The sequence below is a fragment of the Mauremys mutica genome, chromosome 20 (genome assembly GCF_020497125.1).
Source record: "Mauremys mutica isolate MM-2020 ecotype Southern chromosome 20, ASM2049712v1, whole genome shotgun sequence".
NCBI lineage: Eukaryota > Metazoa > Chordata > Testudines > Geoemydidae > Mauremys > Mauremys mutica.
In genome coordinates, this window is record NC_059091.1 from 3133360 (window position 1) to 3161292 (window position 27933).

The 27933-nt window shown below is 53.8% G+C and overlaps 1 protein-coding gene across 6 annotated transcripts; it reads right to left on the reverse strand.

Annotated features, from left to right (window-relative positions):
* Positions 1-116: 116 nt before the first annotated feature.
* RNF41 (ring finger protein 41) lies at positions 117-27857 on the reverse strand. Of its 6 annotated transcripts, XM_044995548.1 has the most exons (7): positions 27781-27857; positions 25036-25221; positions 11775-11887; positions 6206-6477; positions 5154-5289; positions 4407-4510; positions 117-2972 (listed from the first exon to the last, which is right to left on the reverse strand). In XM_044995548.1, exons 3-7 carry the CDS (start codon positions 11862-11864, stop codon positions 2621-2623), a joined length of 954 nt encoding a protein of 317 aa, XP_044851483.1. In that variant the 5' UTR covers positions 11865-11887; positions 25036-25221; positions 27781-27857; the 3' UTR covers positions 117-2620. The 6 variants fall into 6 exon arrangements, with proteins under 6 accessions (XP_044851483.1, XP_044851489.1, XP_044851484.1 ...); XM_044995554.1 differs by lacking the exon at positions 11775-11887; XM_044995549.1 differs by lacking the exons at positions 25036-25221; positions 27781-27857 and adding an exon at positions 13540-13684.
* Between the last annotated feature and the right edge of the window lie 76 nt (positions 27858-27933).

The window sequence follows — 27933 nt, forward strand, 5'->3', positions numbered from 1 at the left end:
CATTGCAAGTCTAGTCTGATTTCCAAGCGCCCGGGTCCTCCAGTGGAAAGGAGACGGAGGCCATCTCTGGAAGCGAAGGCCCAGTGGGGGCGGGGGAATCAGTTTTTTTTTTTAAAAAAAGTCCAGCTAGACAGATGCAGTTACCAGGTTGGATTTAGCAGCTTTTTCTAATTCCTGAGCATAAGGGTCTGGGTTGGACAGAGCTCCCACCCAGTAATTCCCCTTCCACACACCTCATCGAGACATGAATTCAAATACAACCCGCTCCATACCTCCAACTGATCTGACTTCTGAAGAACGCGCCAGGTGCTTGTAACGTAGGATACGAGACACACGGAAAACTATGGAGTTACCCAACAAAGAGCTTCTACGCCTGCAGGGGAAAACCAGGCCATGCCCTGAAACAGAACTAGCTGGATTTCCTCAAGAAATGATGCAGCATTAAAACAAAAACAAACCAACCCACACCAGCAAATTTGCCAGTTGAAAGGGGAAAGAAGTGAGAGAAGGACCTTAAACCCCCCTACCCCGGCGGGCCGGGCGGTAGAGGTGAAGCCAAATGGAAATCCTGCAGCGGTTTACAGAGCCTCTGAAGCGGACGCAAAGGCTTCCCTGGATGCCCAGCGAACAGCGGAGGGAAATCGGGGACAGCGTGTAACAAAACCCGCCGCCGGGGCCTGAGCGATGTTCTCACGCAGCGTCTCCCTGGGAGCCCTGCCCGTGCTCCGTGGTGGAGCTCCAGGACCAGAAGGGGACAGGCCCTTTGTGACAGGCAGCTGGGCGAGGGGCGTCCTGCTCCGCTTACAGCGCCAGGAAGCACATTTAGCTCCCTCCACGTGCCTCAGCCACTGGCTGCAGTCTGGGCCGACGCAATCGGATTCAGCCCCTGGAAGCAGCTTTCTCTAGTGTCATACAGCTGGGCAGAACTAGGCCAATCAGTGTGAGGCATGATGGGAAATGTAGTTCTTACAGAGCCTACGTCTGGGCAGCCTCCCATGGGCCGCAGGGTAATCACCCACTGGACAGACGTTGCCCCTGAAGATGGTCTCCAAGAACCCCCTCTTTGGCAGGGCTGCTCTGCCAGCTGGGGCAGGGCTGCTGCAGATGGCAGGGGCAGAGGGGTGGGTGTCGTCCTGAGATCAGACTCCTTTCCATCGGTGGAGGCAGCTCCGCTATTGACCGACAGAGTGGGAACCCAGGAGAGCTGCTTGTTGTGGAACTGTTAACTGGGAATTCAAACTCTTACCCCACCAACTATCTGCAGCTTCCAGCTAGCAGCTGGGGAGGGCCCAAGCTGTCCAGAGGACCACGGAGATGCGAACAGTCTCCGAAGGGATGGTAGTGTCGAGGTCTGGATTAAAGCCATCAGAACCTCTTATTTATTGACAATTCACTCCCTGTCCCACACGCAGCCACCTTGGGCACCAAACAATGAGCTAAAGAGAAAACAAAGACCGAAAGGAAGGAACAAAAGCCAAAAATCCCCTCCCCACTCCCCACAAATGCAAATAAATTAAATTCCCGACAAGTAAACTTAATTGGACCTGGCAGCATTTCTGGCCACTGTATTTAAAAAATAAAATAAAGGGAAAATACAAACAAACGAGGCAAAAAAAAGGTACAAAAAAAACGAACCACAATCACAAGTGTCTGAAAAAAAATATATAAAGCTCTTTGTGGCCCGTTCAACGCACACACAGACAGGGCAGCTGGAGCCAGGTTCCGGGCAAGAAGTGGAGGCAACTGTCCCTGGCAGGCAGAGAGGCCGTCCACATCACAGGCTTCTGGAGTCCAGCGCCTCCCTCGGGTGTCCGGCTCCGAGCGGGACGGGAGAAAGGAAGGAGGCGAAAGGGCCGGCCAATGAGTGTTTAGTTCCACTTCGAATTCCCCCTTGAAGCCGGGTTTCTCCCCGCCGCAGCGTAAGGCCCCACGGCCAAGCTCCAGAGCGCGTCTGCTCGACGGCTCAGCTGTCTGGCTGCAAAACGCTACTCGTTTGTGGGGAGCGGTTATTTGGCATCGCTCGTGTCTGCAGCTTAGCCTCCCGGCCAAACCATCGCCGTATCTGAGCAGGGTCCCGCTTCCCACCTAAGGCTGCAAAGCGAGACCGTGCAGGTGTGTGAGAGCCCGGCTGGAGAGGTGTGGCTCTCACACAGGTGTCTCAGAGTGGGGAAAGAAACCGGGAGTGGGGGGGGATAAAGCTGTGGCACGGACATGAACACCGGGTGGTCAGGTCACCCCAGGGCAGCACCACGCCAAGATCTGCGCCAGGAGGTCGGGACAACGGCAGAGGTGTCAGCAGTCAGGCCCGCTCCAAAGCCCGCAGCGGTTTCGAGGGGCTGCGCTTTTCAAAGCCAGTCCGAAGCCACACGGACACCGGACTGGGAGGCGGATCTGCTGCAAGAGGCAAACCGCATTTTGCATATGATGCTGGGTGACCGCCCAGCGCTACAAGGGAGCGTTTGCCAGAGGCCTTGAATCGCGTTTGAAATTACGAGCCACACGCTTGGAGGAATAATGCCCTGATATAATGCCGTGACTGACGGGGGCCGGGGGAGATGTCAGCGGTTTAGACAAGTTATTCTTTTTCAAGCACAAAATGTTTCTCTCTCTTTAAAAGTCTTTAGATCTCCTCCACTCCGTGTGCAAATATCATCACCAGGCCCGGCTCGAGCACCATGTCCTCCCCCATGTGCTGGTTCTCGCAGGCCATCACCACCACGGCCTGCTTGCCGGGGATGCGCTTGGCCACGTAGTTCTCATAATAGCGCCGGTTCATCTGGCGGGTTTCCAGGGTGGCCAGGCCCTGCGGCCAGTTCCGCTCGTGGGCGTTCTCGATCAGCTCGTTGATGATGGACGTGGGGCACCCGCTCTCCACCAGCGAGCGCTTGATGACCGCCTGGAGCACGGCGTCCGGCGTGGAGATCATCCCGCCCCAGCGCGTCACCCGCGCAGGCTGCAAGGAGTTCACCCACCTGTAAGACACCAAGACACCATGAGTAAAAGACAGGGGCACCCAAGAGACAGTAACGGCTAACGGGGAGGCAGGGACTGCTCTGCCAGAGAATGAGACCGGCAAGACGGTTACTTCAACGTGATCCTCAGAGGCAGGCTGGCCACATCAAGGACTGTCAGAGGCTCTGTGGTGTCTACAGGACACAGCGCCAGCCTAGAATGGTCTCAGAAAGGGCAGTGCCAAATAACTCAGGTGCCCCCTCGGGATGGATCCAGAAAACTCACCAGCTTCCCTTTGTCAAACCTAGTGAGAACGGACGTCAGAGCCAGCCACTCCCCCGGGCGCTGCTGGGGCTGCACCCTCTTCTGGTGGAGAGAAGGGATGAGGCCGGGAGGAGACCGGTGCAGTTAGAGATGGTGCCCATGACAGAAAACAATCTGCCAGACTCAAGTAGCTAACAGCAATGCTGGAGGGACATCGGGCGACCCCACCACTTCCCCGCACTAACTGCTTCAGAGGCTGAAGTCTGTCGATACGGAGCCCTTTGCCCCACATCCCTGCTCTCCTCCTTTCTCCTTAACTCACGGTACGGTGCTCCTGAAGTCAGACCCTTAGAGTTCTTCTGGACCTTAATCACGGCCCCCGCCCTCCCCCCCCCCATCAAAATCCTTTTCCAGGCCGTAACTGCAGCGTGGCAACGACTGAAAGTCCTCTCTCTGGTCCTCCCTACGTGAGCCAAGCATGTTCCGAAGGTCTTGCTCCAGAAAGTGGGGCCACATCCCTGGCTTCCCAGCTACCCAGGAAGGCCTTCAAAGTTCTTCAGGGGCTTGCTTCCCTCCAGCCTCTCAGATCCACCGGCCTCGTCCCTGCCCAGGACAGCGTTAACCTCCCACGGCAGCAGATGCAGCGGGGAGAGAAGCTGCCATTTTCCAGCTTTCCAGGCACCTGAGGACGCTTCCACGCACTAGAACTCCAGTGAACCCCGATGTCTGAGAACCCCCGGAGTAAAGCCTCTCCCTGTTCTTTTGATGCCGTTCTATTAACTCCGGTGGAATTCAGTTTTCCTGAGCTGGGCTGAAACGACCCTTCCACCAGGTCCCATCTGTGCCAGGACGGAGCAAGGATCAGCTCCGAAGCCACCTCTTCCAGCCCCACTTTCACGGGCAGGGCACGGGCCGGCAGCTCGCTGGTTTCGAACTGGCTGCAGGTGTAGAATTTTACAGCTGGTGGGACCCGTACCATTAACAGGGCTGAGTCGCCTTAGCAGCGTCCTGCTTGCTTTACAATTAGGGGTTTTCTTATGGCTCCCCTAGCTCGGTCCTTAATCTGCTGGGGGATTTAATGACTGTTCCCAAATCTCGCCAGCTCAGCTGACGCATCAGTCCCCCGCGTCTGCCTCCCGAACACCCACTCACCCCCTGTCACCGGGATCGTGCATCGGAGCGGCACTTACTCTAGGATTTCATTGTATTCAATGGTCTCTTCCAGGTTCTGCAGGTTGGGGTTGACGCTGCGGATGGCTCGCATGTAGGCCTTCAGCAGCTGGATGTCCCGTTTCTGCAGGAGGCAGGGCAAACGGAGAGATGTTTGCAACAGGCGGGAGTCCCACACACGCACAGAGCTGCCCGCCCCCCTTCCCGCGGGTACGCAGGGCTGGAAGTGGCACTGAACACAGAGTGTTACATTCAGCCCCACACGGGACGGCAGCGGGGGACCTGGCTGTCTCATTAGCACTCAGGTGGTGGAAGCAGAGTTTTTAAAAATTAACCCTTCACTGTTTTTCCTGCTCACTCTCTGCTTCCCAGCGGGTCAGCTCGGGGATCCTCGGAGCTCATGAAACAGACTGAGGTCAGAGTGCCTGGAGCGCCAGCCGTCCTCCCCTGCGTCCCAATCTTGTGAGATCATAGTGCAAAGTGTGCTGCTCCCGCTGGGCGGGGGGGGACCTCATGGGACAAGGATTTCGATGCAGGACAACAGCCTGGAGCTGGGAGAGGAAGCTCCCATTCAAACAGACACTGCACAGAACTAAGGGAATGCTAGAACCTAGTAGCCTATCAAGCTGCCTTTGGCTTTTAACCAGCAGATTCATTTGTCCAGTAGTTGTGCCAGGTAAGAGTCCAGCCATCCAGAGAAGCTGTTAGCCTAGACGGCCAGAGCAAACTAGAACCCCAGCCATGGACACCCACGTGAAAGCAGCTACCTGCTCGGCCAGCTGATGCTTGTGCTCTGCTGAAGTCTTCTCCAGCTCAGCAATTCTCGTCTGCTGCTGCTGCACCACCGACCTTAAGTGCTTGATGCAGTTGTGATTCGGCAGCTCGTCTTTGGGCATTTCCAAGCTGCAGGGCGAGAGAGAACGGACGGCAGGGGAAGACAGAGCAGGCCAGGGCTCGGGATTAGCAAGAAGCGTCAGCGCCCACCCAGCTCCCACGACAAACTCAGGGACTTGCAGCGAGATGTCAGACTAGCCCGAATTATAATTAACCACAGACGTTTGGGATGGGATCGTAAGCTGATCTAACCACTAGGGATCAGGATGAGGCCGTGGGGGGGGGGGGGAAATCCCTCATCTGCCCATTGCAGGGTTCTTTCACTCTCCTCTGACTGTCTGGTGCTGGCCACCGCTGGAGATGAGGCCTTGGAGTAGCTGGACCTACAATACAGAGCCACCCACCTCCAGGTCAGCCGGGATCACTAGGCCCCCCACACCTCACTGGACAGCGGGTGGTCTCAGCACAGCTCGTGCATCATAATAGCCAGGCAACAACTGGGCTGCCTGGGTGGCAGCCTGACGGAGAAACCGAGGCCGGAGACCGACTGCCCTGCTCCAGCCGGCCCGGGGGAAGCAGGCGTGGGTAGGAGGCGCTGCTCTTGCTACACCGTGTTCGGTGGATAAGAGCTTAGCTGTCTTGCTGACTTGGGTTCCTAACTGCCACCTGGACTTAGGAAAGTCTCCCCCGGTCTCCAGGGCTGGAAATCCAGGGCCCGGATTTTAACGAAGTTTAAAGACGAGCAAGACACCAGCTGCCAATGGGCTCAGAGGCCGAGCTGAGCGGGCCAAGGCTGGATAGCCCTGCCCTGTGCGCTCCCAGCCTGCGGGGAGATCAGCCTTCTCCCCAGCTCCCAGCAGCACAGAGCTGGCCAGCGTCCCAGCTGTCACTGCCTCGCGGGAGGCCACAGCTCCTGGCCTCACCCCCAGGAGCAGGGGACCCTCCCTTCAGCCCCAGGAAACAATCCGGCAAGAACAATCCTCACCCGCATCCTTGCTCGCACGTCACCGGCCGCTTTGGATTATGCTCACAGTCATTGAGGTGAGACATCAGGTTGTCGAGTCGCACGACCGCCGTGCAGCCGAAAACCGCGTTGTCGCAAGTGATCTGCAGCTTGGAGAGCATGTTCCGCATGATCCGGGGGACGGGGCGGAGGTGGGCCACGGTGACTACGCTGCGGTCCACGGGGCAGGTCTGCTGCTGGGAGAACCACTGGGTGATGCAGGCATTGCAGAAGGCATGTTCACAGTGAGGAGCCTGCACGGGGAAGGAAACGCAGGATGCAGTGACTCGCCCCGACCCCCAGCCTCAGTCTCACCCCGCAAACGCCCAGGGCGGATGGGCAAAGCCAGCACCTTTCACCTGGCCTGCAAACATAGTTCATCCCGCCTCTCAACCCCCACTGGGAGCTGAGGGGGCACTCCCCCCATCCATGCCACAGGCCCAAACCAGGGCTGGCAAAGCCGGGGCCCAAGCCCCAAACACAGCACAAGGGCCGTCACGCATTCCCCTGCTCTACCCACTAGATGCTGCTGCCTCTTTAAACGCAGGGTTGATGGGCCAGGGGACTCTGCTGCCTGGAGTCCAGCAAGCCCTGAGGTACCCAGTGGGCAGAAGGCTTGGGGCCATCTGGTAGCATCGCTAGTAACATTTCCATAAGCGCCCTTCAGGGACACAGATCCAGCTCCGTCGGACGCCCCCACTGCCTGGCCGGCAGCTGAGGTTGCTGGAAGAGAACAGAGCGAGTGCAGGGCCTGGCGCAATGGGACGCTGCGGGGGGCCTGACGGCTTTCCATCCCGGGGGTGGCCCGGGGCAGGAGGCGGCCATTTGAGAAGGCCCCCGAGCCAAGTGGTTTTGTGGGCTCGCAGCGCCACGCAGGTTTGGCCTGGACACCCCAGGGAGGGGCGCTGGCCCCAACCCCTCTCCCCTCAGTAGGGGTTTTTGGGAAGGGGGGAGGGGAAGACCCTCAGTTCCAGATTTTACTCTGGGTGGCCTGGTGGCACTGCCTCCCCTCCATGAACTATTTGCTCTGTCGGCCTTCACACCCGCCTAGGTCGCTGCCCCCTTGCCGAGTCCCTGCTCTCGCCCTGGGTTAACACCGGGTCTCGCTGCAGCGAGTGAGACCCAGCCCTCCGCAGCCGGCGCGTCCCCCCCCACCCCCGGCTGAAATATTTCCCCTCAACTCTGCTAACTCCTCCCACCACCGGGAAATAGACGGACACCAGCCAGAGCAGAACCCAAACTGCACTGGGGAGTCGGCTCCCGGCACTCAGCACCGGAACGTTTGGTTGCCAGGGTTGTAGCCGTTACCGGGGAGCCTCTGTTCCGGGGGGTTAGTTTAACAGATCGTGGCGACACCAGGCTGGCCAGGATCCCATTTACACACTCATGTCGCTAGGAGCTTTCCAGCAGGGCTTCTCCAGCCACAGCAAACCGATTTCTTTCCCCCCTGGAAACGGCGCTAGCCAAGCTGTGCCGTACCACGCTCCTCCTTCAAGCATACGAACGCCCCCTTTCCAGCCAGGGCAAGGAAGCGACCACGGAGGTGCCAGATAACTAGACCGGGACGCTCCCTGAGCGGCAGGCCTGTAGCAGAGCAGGGCATGACAAGTCCAGATTCCGGAATTGACTCTGTGCCGTGCAGACTTGCTGGGTGGCCTTGGACAAGATGGTTAATTTCGGTGCCACATGGCGTCCCCAGCTGTCGCGCCGGTCTAGTGCTGTGCGTAGCCACCACACGAGGATGTGTCCGAAAGATCAGAAGTCTTGTCTTCAGGACGGACTGAGAAATCACAGAGCCCACTGACTTTGACAGGGGCGGCGGGCGGCTCAGCTCTCTTGGAAAGGAAATCAGGGGCCAAGCTGGATAAAGTTCTGATTTTCCAAAGTGCTTTTATTTCGAACATTACAAAATTCCAACCCATTTTGAACGTGTTGCTAGTTCTTTTCTCTCTCCCCATTGGACAGTCTGAAATTGCTGAAGTGGAGGGCGGATTGTTACCTGAATTTCGGCCCCTCTCTCCAGAATGAGACCATTCTGGAGCTTCATAAACATCCCGACTTCGAGGCCACCACAAACTCAGGCACAGATATGCAGACAGCTTGTGCTGTATCTGCGACCAACGGCACCTTCCAACAGATCAAACTTCCACATGCCAAGAAAGGTGAATGCTTCCGCTAGACTACGCTCCTCCACCAGGGAATGCAGCTTGAAGTCAATGGGACTTGAACGCTTATGTCACGTCGGTGCCTAAATACCTTGAAACATCTGGCCTTTCCGCTTGGAAAATCCCACCCTTTGGACGCTATCTTCAGGCTTTTTTTGAACATTTTGCTGCGTATGAACATTCATAATAACGTCAAGAACATACTGAAAGGTTAAATAACTTTTCACTGTTAACACTGAAAATCGTTTTGAAGGGACAGACATCATGCCATTGAGAGAACAGTTAACAGTTTTGGCATCTGTTGCTACAAACACTGAGGCACACAATATTTGCAGGATCAGAGACTCACATTTCCAATATTTTGTTGTTTTGCTTGTAGTAGGTTTGTAAAATTCAATAGCCTCTTAGTTCTGACATTTAAAATCCAGCATTTATAATTGAGTTCATTATAAAGTGTTAAGCTAAATGTACAATGGGTGCACGTTTTTAAGTTAGCGTCACTCTGATTTAAATCACCATGTTTTATTTTAAATCGGTAATTTAAGTCAGTGGTTTAAACTTGCCTGGATTTACATCACTCCAGCCCATCGAGAAACCAACTAACTCGTGTTCAGAGTGCTTCTCAGCAAATGGAAGTTATTAGACGTACAACGTGTACTGCCCTACCACGTGGTTACCCCCTGCATCCTCTTGTCCTTCTTGTCAATTGCACATCATCAATTCGGAGAAAAATGCAGTGAACGTGTCTGTCCCAGATGCAAGATCTGTAGAGAACAAACACCCCCTCCCTCGGTCACAGTACATTGTTTACTAGTGATGCGATCTTCAGATTTCATTTTTGCCAAGCCCAGACAGCTTAGCAAGCCACAAAACACTCCAGCCAGCAAAGCGTCGTGCCTTGCACTTTGTCCACAGCTTACTGGCACTGCAGTACCTGCTGATCACGAGTCCCAGCTGAACGTCCCTGTGCGGCTCAACTTTCCATTAGCCGCACTGCAGTGCATTCGTTTGCGGCAAAGTTTTGTGTTACTGTCACTCACGCTCTAACGGGCCTTTTAGAAAAACCAGTCCCATCACTCGAGTTGCTCAGAGCAGGCCCCCAGCTTGGCAGTTCTTTGCCGGAGTCCCTGCTGTCACTCAGTCCCTAGGTTGGGTAGCTGGCAATTTCAGGATTTTTTCCGGCAGCCCCGAAAATGCTCAAGGGGGTCACAGAACAAACCCTAAACCCTCGTGTCCCTGCACGGGTGACAATGCAAATCAAGGGCAGGGAAAGAATCCACTTCCTGAAGGGAGCAGCACGTCTGCCACGGGCAGGCGTAAGGACACAGGGACCTCAGGAAGGGCCTGGGTCTGAAAATCTTTGTGCACAGGTGCGGTGTGATAACACCCCGTCAGTACTTACACACAGCCTGACTGCCCGGCTCCAACAAGCTGGTGAATGGGCAGTGCCCCCCAAGGCTGCAAGGAGGACGACCCCCCCTCCCACCACCTGTAGGAGACAGCTGCTAAGATCTCGAATTAAATCTATCCAAGCCCTGGGGACAAGTCTCAGCCCTCGTGCCCGGAGCTGGACCACCCACCGAACACTAAAGCTTTCCCCAGTCGGGATTTCCTGCTGCGCGTGTAACGTAAGGAGCAGAGGATTCCCAGCCTCCCTCCTTGAACGATTTCCCCCTTCCCGGACCCAGCAATCTTCTCCCAACGCAGAGCGACGGCTTGCGGCAAGAGCAGGTCTATAAATACCGGCAGGCTCACCTCTGCTAGGCCTCGGGCTCTACACAGGAACGCAGCCCCCAGCTCCTCCCCCTGCCACCCGCTGTACAGAGCCCAGAGCAGCCCACCCACTGGCGAGCTCTGCGGCTTCACCAGCATTTCGGAGGAACGCTCCCAAGACGGGCGGGGGAGCCAAAAATCACCGCGACCCACAGCTAAGAGCTGAAAGAGGCCCCCCGGCTGACGACACTCCCTATTGCTTCTGCTGCTGGCCTGGCTCTGTGCAAGCGACTCCCGCGTCTGGATTGTGTGCGTGTGTGGGGGTGGTGGGAGAAGGCAGCTCTGAACATACTGAGCTATTAACGACGTGCCAAAGGAGCACAATGTTCACAATCTGGATCCCCTCCGCTTCCCTGGGTTGAACATTTGCTCCCAACAGGTGGCAGGGAGGAGGGCAGGGGGAGAGCCTGAAATCTTGCTGCTGCTAGAAAAGAATGGTCGTCAGATACCCTCCAGGAACGGCGGTTCCCCGTGGAGCTGCACAAGCCCCTCACGCATGCACAATCGGAGTTGTTTTTTAACAGGAGCATCGATCGGGGCAGCACATGCACCCGGACCCAGGCAGAAAGGAGAAAAGTCCCTCAGGATTCAAAGCCCAGGCTGCTGAGGGCCCTGAAGAGCCAGGACGGAGGGCAGGTGATGGGATCCACACGGACTCCAGCATCTCCAAGAGCACAGTTCCTGCCAGGAACGTCACTGTTCTCTCCCCTCTTCGAGTATGGGTCAGTGTGGAGCCCACTCTAGGTGCCTGGCAGGCTGTATCCTCCTGGGACAACAGGAGGGGCGGGGAGGGGGGGTTCCAGCTGCATCAGTCAAACAGGGATTGGAGCCCTGCTCTCCTGCAATGGATCATCACGCCTGGCAGCCCTCAGGCTGGCACGTTCCTAAAGTAGGCGGAAGATGGTGCCTGTGCCCCGGGGGAGCACGCTTCAAAGTGCGGAGGGAGAGACCTGCCAGCCTGCAGATAGGAAGTGGAAATACACTGAGAGCCACTTAGCGAGTCTCTGCAGCAAAAGAAAAAGTCTGGCCTTTCAATGCGCAGGATACGGCCACGAGGAGCTGGGGAGAGGCATCAGCGCAAGGCTCTGGAGTACGCGGCGTCTCTTCTGCTCGTGCGGAGCAAGACTTCGGAAGAAGGCTGGTTCGGGGGAGTCCTGAGAAGCCGGGCTGAACACACCCCATGCAAATACACCCGGAGAAGTGTTTTATATAGAACCATCAAATGCCAATGCACACACCAGCTCCAGAGCCTCTGGCAGGTCTCAGACACCTGCGGCGGTTGGGCAGTTGCATTTTAAAAGCGATGAATTGAAATAGCCGGTATGTTCATATACTAGCAGCTTCCAGCAGATTTCCACCAGTACTTGTTAGCTCGCAGCAATTTAGCCCTGGGTTGGCTGATTTTGGCAAGCCGGTACTTTCAGGCAGCGATCGGAAGGGTCGGAGCTGCACGTGTACATTAAACGTCTCTTTTCACACACGCAGGGCTGTGCGTTTAACATCCACCCGCCCTTGCTAGAGCGGAGATGAAACCGTCGTACGGAATCACCCCTGTAAATCTCTCCGATCACGACAGCGGAAAGGAACTGGTCATTGCTCTTTTCAGCACCTACCTGCACCGGCTCCTCCAGAACCCCGCTGCAGATGGGGCAGATAAGGTCTTCATCAACATCCCCCTGAAAGCGGGCTACATCATACCCCATTGCTCACCACAGTCGCCAGAACCCTGGAGAGAGAGAAGGAAGGCGATCAGGGCAGGCCGAGAACTGCAGGGATCACGCCAGGAGGAAAGCAAGGACAGACTCATGTTCTGCTCCTCTGAAGGCAGAGCCTGATTTGGGAGTTTAAAGTCCCTCTTTGCAATGCTGAGAGTTGGAAACAGACCTGAGCCTGCTGCATGCTAAGCCAGGGGCTCGCAGACCCGCTCCAAGCTTACACAATAGGGTGTGGTGCAGGGTTCTCAGCCCCACCTCCATGCATTGCTCTCCCGCTAGCACCAACTGCACACTCCCCTCCCCCCAAGGCATTACTCACCCTCCGCACTCGTCCTCGCTATGGAAGGATTTGTGCGTGAGAGGGCAGAGGGGGGGCCGAGCGCCCAGGACACTACGGAGACGTAGGGGGGACACTGGCCCACCAGACATGCTCAGACCACCGGGAGTCCAGCTCCGGGCCCTGCCACTGACACAGGGTGACCTTGGGCAAGTCACTTTGCCTCTCTCTGCCTCTGTAGCTCTGTCAGTCCCTGAGCAGGTGTCTGAACCGTGCCTGGCGCAATGAGCCAGCACACTCAGACGGGGTCTCGAGGCGCTACCATCATTTGACTAGCACATGCCCCTGGGCCACTGCCCGCTCCAGGAACTCCTCACGGCGAGGCCCCGGCTGGATCCGTTTACGAATGGGGTGTCTGCGGTCGCAGGGGACTGGAGGGTCCCTTCCAGGCCTGACCCTAGCCCTAATGTCTCAGCTTTGTTCCCCCCCAGAACTGCACCCTGATCATCCTCAGCAATGCCCGGATTCCCTTTGGCTTCCATTCCCCTTCTCCACCCCCAGGTTCCCATGCAGGGAACTAGAGACACTGCAGTCAACCTGAGCTGGTTACCCAGCGCTGTCCTGCCCAGTACTCAGGGAGCCGCGTCTCCATTCACTGGTTAAAGTGCAGCCTCTCCGCCGGCAAGCCACAGCCCGTCTGCGGTTAGCTGCTCCCCGGGCCCAGAAGAGCCGGATGGAGATGGGGATTCAGTTAACACAGGAGCCCTGTAGTGTCGGGTACAGGAATCTCCCAGCCCACTGGCAGTGCAAGTTATTCCCACGTTCCTACAGCTCTTCTGCTCCTAAGCCAGGATTCGAGAAATGGATCCACTGATCCCAGGACTGGAAAACTTCAGGTGCTGCTCTAATTCCAGGCGTCTTAACGAGTCCCTTATGCATCCTCAGGGCACAGCACTGCCCAAGCCCCACACAATTCGCCAGGGCTACCGTGGGCTCCTGGGCTTCTCTACACACGCCCGGTGTGCGGGAACATTACAGGAAGGCTGTGGAGATTACGCAGCATGATCACCACCAACATCAAAACGTTTCAGAGGTGGGACTGGTCTGAGTCACGTGACACCATCCACCCCTCAGGGGAACACGCTCTGTTTAGCCTCTACGCTCTTCACGTCAGGGCCTGGGGTGTCCGCATAGCGCCCAGGGAGGTGGGGGCCCTGACCTCCTTTGGGTCTGTAGTTATCATCACAGGACACCTAGGTAAAGGGCCAGGAGCACCTGTGAACCTCATGAAGTTCCTGCATGTACCTGCAACCTTCTACACGCCCCTGCACTGGGACAAAGGTCCGTTCCCGGGCCCTCCCGCAGGAAGACGATAACCCCACTCACATCTCCAGGGCGTCAGAGCAGCTGGCAGTGACGGGCTAAAAGGTCTCCCCCATTTCTTACAGAGGCTCTTCCTAGACCAAAAGTTGCTATGGAGGAGACACAAGGCTCCTAACCCTTGAACTAAGAAGTCAGCACATGGCCTGTGATTGGAGCGGCTCCTCTCTCTGCTCCACAAGCCAACCAGTAAGGGGGGGGGATTATGACATCAAAAGGTAAATCAGCCAGTCGCCACCTACCCTGTCGCTCATTTGAAAGCCATCATCCTATTGGTGCAAGTACCTCAAAATCACATTGGAGTTTTGTCCCAGTTCCTGAACTAACCCGTCACAATCCAGTTGCCTGGCATCAGTCCACTCGGCCACTGGCGATGGCCCAGGAACGCTAGGTCAGCCCCGGAGACAGGCTGGGATAGCAAAGGAGGTCGCAGCTCCCCCAAAGGCCACACAGAGCCCTGGAAAGCAAAGCTGCCCATGTCTACGTCTGCAGTAACACCAAGAGTACAAAGATCTCGGTGTAACCATGGTGCGTTTTCCAAGCAAGACAGCGCTCCACACACAGATTTCCTGTGTGTCCCCTCAATGTCCCACCCAGTTCATTTTCCTCGCTTTCGTACCACCAGTTCTAGGTTTCACACCAGCCTTGTGCTGCTGCTCACCAAGGAACGCCGGACAAGCTTTCCGCACTAGATCCATGCACCGCTGAACGCTCACAGGAGCAATGTTTGCCAGGATGGACGCGGCACTCCTCTGGCTCAGCGCTTCAGAGTGCACTTCCTATCCTGTGTGGGGCCAACATGGGGCTTTAAAGGCCGTTACTTGCCCTGATTACATTCAATATGGACAAGACGCAGCCAAGGAACAGGGCACTGGAAAGAACAGAAAGCAGCATGACTGAGCAGCGAAGTGTATTGCGAGTCTGATCGGCGCAAAATCATTCTGGCTGAAAAAAAAAATCCATCCAGTCTGCAGATGTCTGGGGTCCAAACTACTGGCTGTTTTGTATGGCTAGAGTATATAACCGATGGCTTGAGCGACATGGCAACAGGGAACATTCAGAGATGTCCATTAGTTGGCTGATTGAGTATCAGGACCAGACCCCAGGCACTGAATGTGTCAAACTCTACCCTAAAAAACCCTGCAGCCGCTGTACGAGAGCCTTGCTCTGGAGTGACTGTTTAAGTATTGAGCATCAGTTTCTACACGTTCCCACTCTGGGGTTTTATAATCAGTCCTAATTTGATAGATCCTGGCACAGCAGGGATAGCAGCAGCACACAACATCCAGGAACTGCAGAGTAAATCTACCGACAGTCAAAGCAATATCAAGTCGAAGCGAAGATCAGAGAGGTAGAAGAGAACCATTCAGGTCCATTCCCTGCAAGTCCGAGAGACACCCCCCTGCCTTTGAAAATCCCCAGTCTAATTCCCCTTTAGCTGCTTTGGAAATCCCAGCTGTGACGCTCGAGTACAGAACCTCAAGCAGAAAGGAGAGACTCTAGACACGCGGTGCCCCGACGAAGGCCTCCGACGGGATGTTTTACAGCCAGAGGGGAGAGACGATGGACGGGATGAAACAGTCAACACAAAAAAGGCCTAACTCACGTCCTGGTCTGCTACGAGCAGCCCAGGCCAAAAGGCTGGAAGGGAAGCAATTTAGCTCACTACCAATTGCAGGCTACAGACACGCTTTGGACTAAACGCAGAACACGCAGAGTCTGGGGTCGGAGCTCAGCACCCTCGGCGTGTGGGAAATAACCCTCCCAAATGCGACATGCAAAGCGGCGTGGGGAAAGCCAAGACCCGGTGAGCCCGGAGTTAAACCCCTCACGTAGCGGCTCCAGCAGGCCGAGGACAAGAGAACTTCGCTAACAGGGCACAAGGGCACCCGCTAGCCGACACCAGGACCTGTCAAGTCGAATCTGGTGAGTAAGTTATTCCACCCACCCCCTCTGACCGCAGATACACGCAGCTGGTGGATTTACTGAGTCAGTATCAGATGCAAGGGACGAGTCGATAATGGGAGCCAGAACTTGTTGGACCCATCTCCTAAATCAAACTGAATTACGGCCTGTGCTGGAAGTCTCGGGTTTCCAGCTTTGCCTGGGTTCTCAGAACACACACACCCTGTTTTCATTACGGCCCATGCGAGGTCTCCAACAGCACTGCAGCTGGGCGAGTTTGGAGGAAACCTGTTCCGTAAGCAATGTTGTTTTTTTATAATCTTCCCAATTTCATAAACCCTGGGGGCCAGAAAAGTAAATTGAAACCAAAGGGGAAACACAAAGGCCACAAGAGGGACTGTCTCTTGTAGTTAAAGCACAGGACAGGGGCCAGAACGCCAGGGCTCTGTTCCCAGCCCTGCCACTGACTCACCTTGTGACCTTGGGCATGACCCCTGCGCCTCGGTTTTCCCATCTTTAAAGTACGTACGATACAGGAACATCTCGGGGGGAATTCCTATGTGTTCAAAGTGCTCTGAGGGCTTCCAATGAAAGGTGAAAGCAAGGTGGTGGCAGTACTGGACTGTAGCTTCTGCCTGTGCTTCCTGTAGCTTCAGCCAGCTGGAGGAAGCATAGTCTAGTGGTCAGAGCGGGAATGGTCAGAAAAGGGGAGCCCAGAGTTCTGTCCCTAAGAGGCAAAGGAAAGTAACAGGCATTCGACACGTGGAGGAGACGCACTGGGGCAGCTGTGAGTATGTGTCACAGCTGCTTAAGCTAGTACAGGACCAAGACAGATGAATTCTGACGGAATCACCCAGCTGGTGTTTAGAGGGGGTCGTTTACAGGCCTTGCAAGGCTAGAAACACTCCCCCCATGAGCCTCTGCTTCAGTCTTCTCCTTATCTACTAGGGGGAGAGCCGGTGTGGGGAGGGGGTGGCCCAAGCCACACAGACAGGGCTCTGGACTGATAAGCAGATTGTTTAGGAGAAGATGGGAGAGACAGATAGTGAGCGAATCGAAGGCCTTGTGTACACTTCAGTTCTGCAGCTTTAACGCTGCAGGTGTGGCTCCAGGCCAGCAGACCCCGGTGCAGTCAGACCAGCAGAACAGGGCTGCGGAGGCCAGTGCAGCCGAGCTCGAGGAACTATCCTGCACCAGCAGAATGACACCTACGTTGCGCGATCCACTGGCAAAGCGATGTCAGTAAAACCAAAACAATTCCCGATTGTCATAGTTACGCTGGTAAAACATGCAGCCCAGACCAAGCGTGAGAGAAGAAATGAGCTGCTTAGCCATGGACAGAGCCCAAGCACTCCAGCCTGCCACGGGTTTCTGACGTGCAACATTTCTGCTCATCTGGCCCGGCTGTCTTCTATCCCAACCTTCACGTGACCTTGCTGCTTCGGGCACAAAGTCGCATCCGCTGCAGCTTCCTCTCTGCCGCCTTGCTTCACCTCATCCCAGATCCGAGTGGAATCGGTGCAGCCGAGAGAGATGACGACTCCACGGCTCCAACAATGACCTTTCGCTCTCCCCGTGCACCTCTCCAGCACAAGGCAGATGCTGCTGCTCACCGACAGCAACACGCCCCGTTCTGAAGCTGACGATTAACTGCAGTGACATTGAACCTGAACGTCCAGCAGAACGTATTGCCAGCTAGAATGCCGTCTGCATGACCTAGCTGGCCAGCAACCTTGTTTGAACAGTGCAATGCAGGGGACAGAACGTGGCACAGAAACCGAATGTGAGCTGAGGTCGTTTCGATAGACAGCCCGGCGAGGTGGTGGAAGGACACACTCCGACAGCATATCAATTAGGCAGTGGGATCTAAAGTTTCCCTTGAGCTGGAAACCACAGGCACTTGCCACCTCTCTGCTCAGATGAAAATCTGAAACCCTTCCGCGACGAAGGGAAGAGAGAATTTATTATGCAAAATGCACCTCGGAGCCCATGTGAGAGGCACGAACATCAAGGGGTAAATGACCAAAGCAAGACTGAGTTTTGGCCTCACATCTCCCACGGAGGTTGTGCAGCTGAACTGCCCTGCAGAGATGAGACGGTTACTCTGGCCCCGCGTGGAAGCTGGACAACAGCATATTATGGAGGGACTAACAAACGAAAGCCTGAGTTTTCTATGTGGTTACAAGGCGTGCATGTGCTCCCACCCACAGCTTCCTCCTGAGCAGGGGCGGCTCTGTGTATTTTGCCACCCCAAGCACGGCAGTCAGGTGGCTTTCGGTGGCACGCCTGCGGGAGGTCTGCTGGTAACGCGGATTCGGCGGCTTGCCTGCGGGAGGTCTGCCGGTCCCGCACCTTCGGTGTACCCACCACCAAATTGCTGCCAAAACCACGGGACCAGCGGACCTCCCGCAGGCATGCTGCCGAAGGCAGCCTGCCTGCCGCCCTCACGGCAACCCACAGGCCGCCCCCCGCGGCTTCCCGCCCCAGGCACGTGCTTGGTGCGCTGGTGCCTGGAGCAGCCCCTGCTCCTGCGTGAGGCTCAGTTAGATTATTTGGGGAATTTTATTAAGTCTCCTACCTGGGCAGCTTCTGCCAACAGATGGGGCCTGGTTTATTGGTAGCTGGAGCCTTTATTCATGTGCCAGATTTTCCAGGTCAACCTGTTACTCTTTCCAGGGTAGCGTTACCCTTAGCGGCTGTAGGTGCTTAATGTGGCTTCAACCACACGGAGAGCGTGGGTTTGACGGTCAGACCTGGGAATGCAGAGTTCTGTTTTTAAGAGGCCAAAGCTCGTACTAAGACAGTTTTGTTGATGAGTTTTGTCTGATCTACACTTCGCCAGGGTGGATGTGGGGGACGAAGCACTGACAGACTCAATTACTTAGCAGAGATGGAGGCTGAGGCCTTGACTTCACTGCTGAAAAGGTGAATTTTTTTACCAGGGGGGAACTAATGTTTGAGAGCTACACTAAGGGGGAAAACCCAGCGAAGAGAAGGCACTTTCCTTTTACTGAGATGAACGACGCGAGGTCCGCGCCAGGCAGGGGCATAGTGCTGACCTCACCTAGCTAACCTGGGGTGAAACTGAAGTGCCTTCTCTTCACAGTGTTTTTACCTCAGAAAAGCTCCCGCATATTACCCTGAGGCTAAAAACCCACCTGTTGGGGTTTTTTTAGCAGTGAAGACAAAGCCTAGTTGCCTGTTAACAAAGCCTAGTTAACTCCACTCCAAGAGGTAAAGAAAGATCAGGAACAGGAACACAACTTCGACAAAACCTGGGATACGCAGGATTGTTATAGCCCTGTTCTTTCAGTCCCCATCTCTGCGAAGTAACTGAGTTCTTTCAAAAAAGACCTAGAGAAGTTCATGGAGGACAGGTCCGTCAGTGGCTATTAGCCAGGATGGCAGGGATGGGGTCCCTGGCCTCTGTTTGCCAGAAGCTGGGAATGGGCAATAGGGAATGTTCATTCCCTCGGGGGCACCTGGCACTGGCCACTGTCGGAAGACAGGACACTGGGCTAGATGGACCTTTGGTCTGACCCAGTCTGGCCGTTCTTACGTTTGTCCCAGGATCTTAGAGAGACAAGGTGGGGGAGGTCATATCTTTGATTGGACCAACGTCTGTTGGCATGAGACATGAGCTTTTGAGCTCACCTCACCCACCTTGTCTCTCTAAAACCTGGGATGAAATTTGTGCCACAACCAAGGATAATTTGGGTACTTTATTTCCTTGCTTCTTATGACCTGGAGTGGCCAAACAAAACTAAAATTTGGGCCTGAAAGCAGCCAACAGTGAATTATGCCACCTGGCCGGCAGAGCTGGTAAGGACGCTTATTTCCATGCCAGTAACGGACGGGAGAGGGACACGTTTTTGACTGAAATTCAGAGGGTTTAAGAAATTATATCCCTGAAATTTCGCAAGAGTCTTTTTTTAAAGTAAGATTTTCCCACTAACTTGCCACAGTGATTTAGAGAGAAAAAGGCTGCAACGGCACATGGCTCTTCACCTATCAACCTTCCCACGGCCCAAGACAACTGTACCATTGACTGCTCGAATGCGAGCGTGACTAGGAACAGAGCTGTTCAACCATAAGCTTCAAGTCACAGGCATCAGTTGTCTTTTCAGAGCAAGAGCTTGAACAGAAACTCAACTGTGCACTGAGTTGAATGGTTATCAAAGAACTCACCCACGCAGCATTAGTACAAAATGCCTTTGATTGCACTCGTCTGCATCCAGGAAGTCCGCTAGCAATTTCAAACAATGTGCGCTCCACTCAGAGGGAAAATTCGGGAATGAAAAGGTTTTAACTCAGTAATAGCATTTGTAGTTTTCTAAACGTGTTTAACCTGCAATTATCTATAGAGCCCAACACTGCGATATTTAGGCGCTGATGCATTCACACCAACATGTGCACCACACGCGTGTGAGAGGTAACATGGCTCGTGGCAATAATCGTTTGGGAAGGCATTCAAATTATAACCCACCAGATCGATCTCACTTGACATCAATTACAGGAAGGTTACAGGAACTGTAGTTTAAATTATTTAATAAGAATCTCCTGTTTTCTTTATTCTTCTCACTAATTCCTAGCGAGCCACCACCATCACCAGCAGTTGTTGCCCTAACATACATACTTTGAAACACTGGTGAGGAATTAATCCCATCTCTGAATTTGTTCGTTTACATCACACTAGGAAACCATTTGATCAGGTTTCTGTTGATCAGTGCAGCCTCTCCCACATGTACAAGGAAACCCTGTACTTTGAAGCACCAACTCCACTATTAAAATCCTTGTTCTAAGTTGGTTTACCCCATCAGACAAAGACTTCCTGAACTAACAACCCCCGGCAGTAATTTGCAGAGATTTTAGTGCACAGTATTTGCTGCACAAGACCCCAAGGCACGACCTGCAGCAAATAGTGACAAGGAATTATCTGCTCGGGGAATTATTTGGGGGAAGTCCCATGGCTTGTGTCACGCAGGAAGTCAGACTAGGTGACCACAATGATCTCTTCTGGCCTTGAAACCTAAGTGCTCGACAGCCCACTGCGAGAACCTCTCGCCTAGCCAAGTGAACTCAAGGCTGAGAGCCAGGAATGCACTAGTTCTAAATCTGCTACCGACTCACTGCAGAGTCCTGGGCAAATCACTTCACCACTCGATAGCTCAGCTTTCCGATCCGTAAGGTGACTTCTCACAGGTGTGACGTGAAGATCAGATGACAGGTCTGCCCTGCAGAGAGTTACCCCGGGTGATCGGCACCCACATTAGCCTAGCCCACACCGCGAAGCCACAGCAGAATACTGCGTCCTCACTGGCTCTCTGTAGCGCAGTAACTTGAGCCACTCTGATCCTTTCCCAGGGAACTGTGACAGAACTGGTCTGTCCGTCTGGGCGTGTGTGGGGAATTGTGGGATGGCGCTGGAGGACTATCAGCACTGCAAAGCGGGCAGTGAAAGCAGAATCCAGGCTATAGCCTGCACCCACAGCCAGCCCACTAGCCGGGGTCGAAGGCACCACTAAACTCGGGGGGAAGGTTTCATGTGTGGCTGGAAGGGGGTTAAGGGCAATGGCCCAGTAAGAGCCCAGGGTAACTCTCCAGTGAAGACATACCCTGAGTGATTGCACAGCACTTTAGGGACCATGCCAGCACCACATATCGATGTTCGCAGCACAGTACAAGAGTACACGAGGACAGCCCCTGCCCAGAAGAGCTTGCAGTCTAAAGGCCTTAGCAATGGCTTTAACAGGAGTTGGACGGGGTCCTAAAGAACAGGGGAGACCGGGACTTTACGCAATAGAGTTCACCACCAAAATAAGTTACTTAAAGGTTAAAGCAAACACACTTTGACAAGCCGCCTCCACCTGGCTCCCCGTCCACCCTGAGTTACGCAAAGCCAAGTTATCCCTTCAGATCGTGACGCAGAGACATGAAAGCACAATCCATGCAGCTTCCCAGAAAATCTAGCTTAGAGGTGTGTCGACTGCTGCGGATGCAAGCCAAAGGCACTGCTCCCTCAGCCTGGCAAGCCTCCTTCAAACAATCCGAGCACTCCGCTTGCTTCGCGTGTCTTCCTAATGAGACACTTAGGCCCGTGTCCTTCACGCGTGCAGCACACCTTGTCCCCTGGACTTCCCTTGCCCTGGAGAGCTGCTACAGAACCGACACTTAGGCGGAGGAGTGCCCCGCCCACCTGCTAAGGGAAACCTTTTCTGACTTCTCTAGAGAGGGAGTCTCACTGAGATGAACACACAATTGAACGAGGCTCTTACAATGAAGTATGTATCAATAGCATTGTTAAATGCAAAAATGCATTTGCAAATACCAGTGGTTTCTCTTTTCTAGGGCTTTCCATCCTTAGATCTCAAAGCGCTTTCAGAAGGTGGTCAGTATCATGAGAAAACCAGAGGTAAAGATCAGGTCTGTGACTATTCAGGATGGTATATGAAAGATTTAAGGCACCCAAAGGTACTTACCCATAAAGCATTTCTGCTCGAGTTGGAAAATATGCTCAATCAGGATGTTTGAACACACAGACCAGACGTGCTGCCTCCTATGAATGACAGTGATTGTGATCTGTGTATTTCTGCAGCCCGAGCACATTACTGGTTACTCCCTGAGAAAAAGCACCACTTAATTATTTTCCAAAACGCCATGCTCCCGAACCCGGCCTTCATCACACCCAAGTGAATGAACGTTTCTGACATGAACCCGGACTCCAGCCTCGATGGCTTATGCCGCGGCTTTTGTTAAAACACAGATTCGGTGCTGGTGATTGATTGAAAGTCCCCTGGACTCGGGCTGTCCATGCTGAGCAGGACAGGCACAGCAGGGCCAGTGGCCAGGAATGTGCTGCTGGCATGTCCCAGAGCCCCACCTCCAGAGCCTGGGGAGAAGTTCAGTCTCCGTGCCCCATTTAACTCTTTGGCCTCTCTGATGCCGCTTCCAGTTATGGGCCAATTAGCAGCGTGTGTCTGCGAGGCGCACGGCTGTCTCCAGAGAGCTGTCCCAAGAGACAAACTCATTTCACGTGGGGGCACTGATCAGCTGCAGGAGGTAACAGCCTTGGCCAATAAAGATCTGTGCTGAACCTGACCTGGGGCCTTTAACGTCTGGGTCACTAGGTCCCATTATACATTGCCCAAGCCCCTCCCAGCCTCCCTTGCATGTACGGCTTTCCAGGCTAGGAAGTGCTTATTTAACAACCAGGAATCCCTGTGGCTGGCGGAGAAATGCAGCAGGGCACAGAATGCAGCCCACGGCACATCTACCAGCAGAGGCAAAGAGCATAGGGAGACGTCCGATTGCAGGATCACCGGGGCAGGAACCCTGCTTAGTAGATCTGTGAAAGCCCCAGGCATTCATTCCTATGGGCAGCAGCGCACACAGGCCGTGATCAGAATCAAGGCCCCTTTGTGCTAGGTCTATACAAACATACAGTAAAGAACAGCTCCTGCCACAAAGTGCTGACACACGATGCGCCGTGGATAACAACAGGGAAAGGATAAGTGATAGTAATCAGAGCCAGGAATGAAGTCAATGAATGTTTTGACATGAACTTCAGCGGGAAAGCAGGTCTCATACCATTAGATAATCAGAAGGCACCATTTCCCCAGCACTGCTAGCAATGTTCAAAATGCCCCTTACATTACTGCAGAGCCATTCTGCTGTCACAATGGGTGAGAGACACCGTGCCACTGTTTAAAGAGTCAGATTGGAAACGCTTACGTAATAGCATAGCTGCCGCGTGCTGATAGAAAGCTGGTATTTTCCAAATAAACTTAAACATGTTCAAGATTCTTCCCCCCTTATCACTCCAAGACAGCAAAATTATCAGTAGATACCAAATTAGAGCCGGCAAAGTGGAATTTAAATACACACGGAGTTACAAAAAAAAATCAAATGGCTCATTGCTTCTTATTCAACATTGGACAAAACAGCTTTTTTAAAAATACAGTCTCCTTGATGGTAGTTCAGTTGACACCCTAGCTACAAAGGAAATATTAATGGCGTAGTTTCTAGCAGGCGCTAGACACAGTGTTCCAGAACAACAATACTTACACCAAATTTTATTTTGCTCTTTCACCTGGTCAATTGCAGGAACTGTCATACTGCCAGAAATAATGGTGAAAGTCTCAACTGAGCATATGCAACAGCAAAACCAAACCATTCCGGAGACACAGAAAACACGGGCCATTTCTCACTGGGAAGATGCAAAGGTCCGGACTGCAGTTCAGTGAAGTTTTTCAGACTTATGATCAGATAAACATTTCAGTGGCCACTGCAGATTCACTCAGGAATATCTGAGGGGAGTGACACTGGCTAGGCCACCATATAGAAAACGTATCACCAGAAAAGGGAACCCAGCAGTTTTTGCCTCTTAGACTAGATCCTAAGCATTGGGATGTAAGTGAAATATTTCATCTACGTACTGGTGAACAAATCTGTCTTTACAGCATAAAATTGCTGAGGGCTCTATTCAGTGAGAAATAGTTATTGTTTTCTGCTGTGAAGAAGCCTAGGCAAGCTGGTGGAAATTGACTGTGCACCAAGCTGACTGATTTACTGCGAACGCTCACATGCGCTACGCAGCCCAACTAACCTTTACATTTTTTATTTTTTTAAATAATGGCCTCCAGTCATCACTCCTACCAGCTGGGAGGCCTTTCCAGATTCCAACACGAGCTCCACTGTTAGCATGTTTTTAAATAATTATGCATTTTACTGCATGTTATGTTGAATCTTCCTCCTTAGAAAGGCATCGAGTAATTTTATGGGGATGTTTTAATTCTCAAATTCTAGACTATCACAGGAAAGAAAAGTGCCCTGGAAATCAAGCGGTGGGTGAGTATTTTTTTTAAACCCAATCAGAACCCTAAGGTCAACCATTCAAACAAGTGCTTAAAGGACACAACTTGGATTTTTCAAATAATTTACCACCCTCCCGCCCAAATCCAGTTTCTGACAGAGCCACCTTGAAAGAGTTATGCCCTGGAATTGAATAACGGGCTTGCTGTCCCCTGTGGCTGTTTATATGGAAAGGTCTTGTAAGGGCTTTGTTCTGTGTTTGCACGATGTCCAGCGCAATGGGGCCCTGACCCCTAGGCAGACCCTAACCCAAACAATAACCATTTCACCACCGGAGAAACTGACTGTACAGAAGAAACACTGAATGTGACGATACACAAGGCACCGTCAATTGCGCAAAGTAAGGGCCAGGTTCTGCATTGCGCAAAGTAAGGGCCAGGGTCTGGACAGGCAGATCCTCCCGCTGAGCTCCAGTGAAATCAGAGGGGCTGACCATGGCCACAGGGGGTCTGCCCATAAGATTCCCAATGCAGGATCAGAGCTTGTACCTGCATCTCTTGTTACGGGAGCAGATACAAAGTGTTTTTGAGACGTGCGATCTCAATTCAATTATAGCCCCCTTAGCTTGTACAGAAAAGGGGGACTATCCTCCCCACCACCCCCACACACTGTTCTTTACAAATGAAGCTGCTGATTTGGTTCCAAACACTCCTGTGTCTGAATCTCTTTTAATTAAACGCTTCTGCTGCTCGAGATCTGGAAGAAGATTTGAACTGAAGTATTTACCTTCTGTGGCAGAATTCCTCCTGAAATGGCAAAGACACAGGGGCGGGTTTTGATTGCTCTTTTTAAGCAGCTGCTCCCAGCGGCCCATCTTTTCCCTTCCTCCTCGCTCGGATTAAAACGTCATTCTTCCCGGTGACCAAGACCTGTTCCCACAGGAATAGTCAGGAGGTCACAAACAGGCTTGATCTATGAATAGGAACAAGGAGAACAAAATGAGTAATGTAAACAGAAATATGGCAAGGTGTGCGGCTCCCCGCCCCCTCCACACACCCCCGCCCTGCACTCCTGGCATCACGTGGGAGACGGCCTAACCTTTTCTACCCAGGAACTCCTGTTCCACTGACCACATGCCTCCAGCCACGTGCATCCCCCCCGCCCCACCCGCATTTCTTAAAAGCCACTTGCTGCAAAGCATTTGAAACATTTTTATAACCTGCCTAGCGAGGCTGCACACCCGGTGTTGCTGATACAACCAGGATCTGCAAAGTCTGAGCCTTTTCAGCCAGTGATATTCCTCCCCGAACAAGAACAGATACAAACCCTCTCTAAGGCCAGGAAACTGAAGCATGTGAGTGATCTGGGAAAATACTGCTTTGTTCCCAAGACTTGTTCTCCAGGCAGCTAAAAGGCTGCCCGCTGCATCATTTCAGTAGCAAGATATTTGCTTCAGGTCTGGATGCTACCAGGTGTTCCAGGGAACAGACATTCAGTCGGGTGTTCTGCCACATGCTGGGTACAGGGGAGTTTTCAATGTAAAGGGCTCTCCCAGCGGTGTGATAAAACCACCTCTGCGAGGGCAATGGCCCCCAGCGCTGCACCACTATCTACACTGGCACTTTACAGCGCTAAGGGGGGGGGGGTGTTTTTTCACACCCCGAGCGAAGAAAGTTTCAGCGCTGTCGGTGGCAGTGCAGACAAAGCCTACGAGAAGTTTTCAGCGTGACTGATGCTCGGTAGGGACATAACCCAATTTCAGGTAACAAAGAATTTTCAAATCAGGAACGTTCTGTCCTGGAATGATTTCACACAACAGAAAGGGAAGCATTGGGAGAGAGCGTATACTCCCCTATAGGTAAATGCAGCACTTTAGAAGCTAAGCAATCTGGTCAAATATAGTTCTTCAAACCACCACCGAACAGGACACCCAATGATCTCCCTGTGACATTTACACAGCAATGAACTGGGAACCATCACACCCTTGTACTTTTTGTAAGTCTAGCACCCAAAATTCACTATCACAATATGAAGCACATTTGTCACTACCGTACTGCATTTTCCATAGCGGGTTAAGTAATTTCACATTTACCACTGAAACTATATAAAACCCCATTCCACGTCAGTCCCCACTCCCCTGACCCTTCCTCAAATGCCTGCACAAACAACTGAGCTCTGAAAGACAACGGATTCATAGAGCACTTAGAAAACCACAACGTGCTAAATGGTCTCCACATTCCCTTTTATCAGTGTAGTGTATATATAATGCCTATATAGACACTGTATATATCTGATCAGTTCCCTCAGCTCTTGTCTCTGTACACCACTGTTTTCTAGACTGTGCTTTCCTATGGGGGGGATAGAAAAAAGGGGCCCCGATCCTGCCTGAATTAAAGTAGCACCCAGAGGCTACAAATTTCAATAATTCACCAGAACAGCAACAATTCCCTGCCCAATTAAAAAGTAACCGTGGTAACCTATTAGCAGAGCATTTATGATGCAACACAAGGAGGCGGAACCTCCCTATTCCCCAAACCACAGTGATTTTGCCCCATTTTCTCAGCAACAATTTAGCAGCAGCCCAAGCAGCTCAGACTCCACCAACGCGGGCCAGGTTGATGCAGACAGTATGAAATATCAGCAGACATTAAAGTCCGAGGGCATCGTCAGGATGAATTAGAGCTCATTTCCTGGCGCAGACGCCCGGGGGAGGGGAAGGATCCTGGGGGTTTTAAATCGGGTTATTTGCTTAGTCACTAAACTTACAAAACAATCACTTTTGGCAGCAAGTGTCCCAGTCACTGCCCTGAACAAGCCAGATCCCTGTGGCCACCACCACACACCTGGGGGGAGCCCTGTATAACCACACAGTGCCCTAAGGGCCCCCTCTCAGCCTCTGTCCACAGCCCCCCACCAGACCATTCATCCTTGGCCACTTCCCCCAGCCTCCACCCACGGCCCCCCAGATCGTCCCCTACCAACCTTCAGCCCCTTCCCCAAACTGAGCTCACAACCCTCCCCCAGCTAGACCCCACCCCGTCTCCACACAAACCCCACTTTGCCAGATCCCGTCCTACCCACCCCCATCCCCTCCCCCAAACCAGCCCCCCCTCCACAGGCCCCCCCGCCAGATCCCGTGCTACCAACCCCCAGCCCCTCCCCCAAACCAGCCCCCCCTCCACAGGCCCCCCCGCCAGATCCCATCCTACCAACCCCCAGCCCCTCCCCCAAACCAGCCCCCCCTCCACAGGCCCCCCCGCCAGATCCCGTCCTACCAACCCCCAGCCCCTCCCCCAAACCAGCCCCCCCTCCACAGGCCCCCCCGCCAGATCCCGTGCTACCAACCCCCAGCCCCTCCCCCAAACCAGCCCCCCCTCCACAGGCCCCCCCGCCAGATCCCCTCCTACCAACCCCCAGCTCCCCCCCCAAACCAGCCCCCCCTCCACAGGCCCCCCCGCCAGATCCCATCCTACCAACCCCCAGCCCCTCCCCCAAACCAGCCCCCCTACAGCCCCCCGCCCCCGCACGTACCGCGCCGAGCCCCGGCTCCTCGGGCTGCTCCGGGACCCTGCAGGGCTCAGAGGCGGCCGCAGCCTCCCCGGCCCCCCCGCTGCTACGCAACCCCCCTCCCCGCCGGAAACACGGGGGCGCCCCGCCCGGATGCGACGCTCCAGCCAGCCGCGG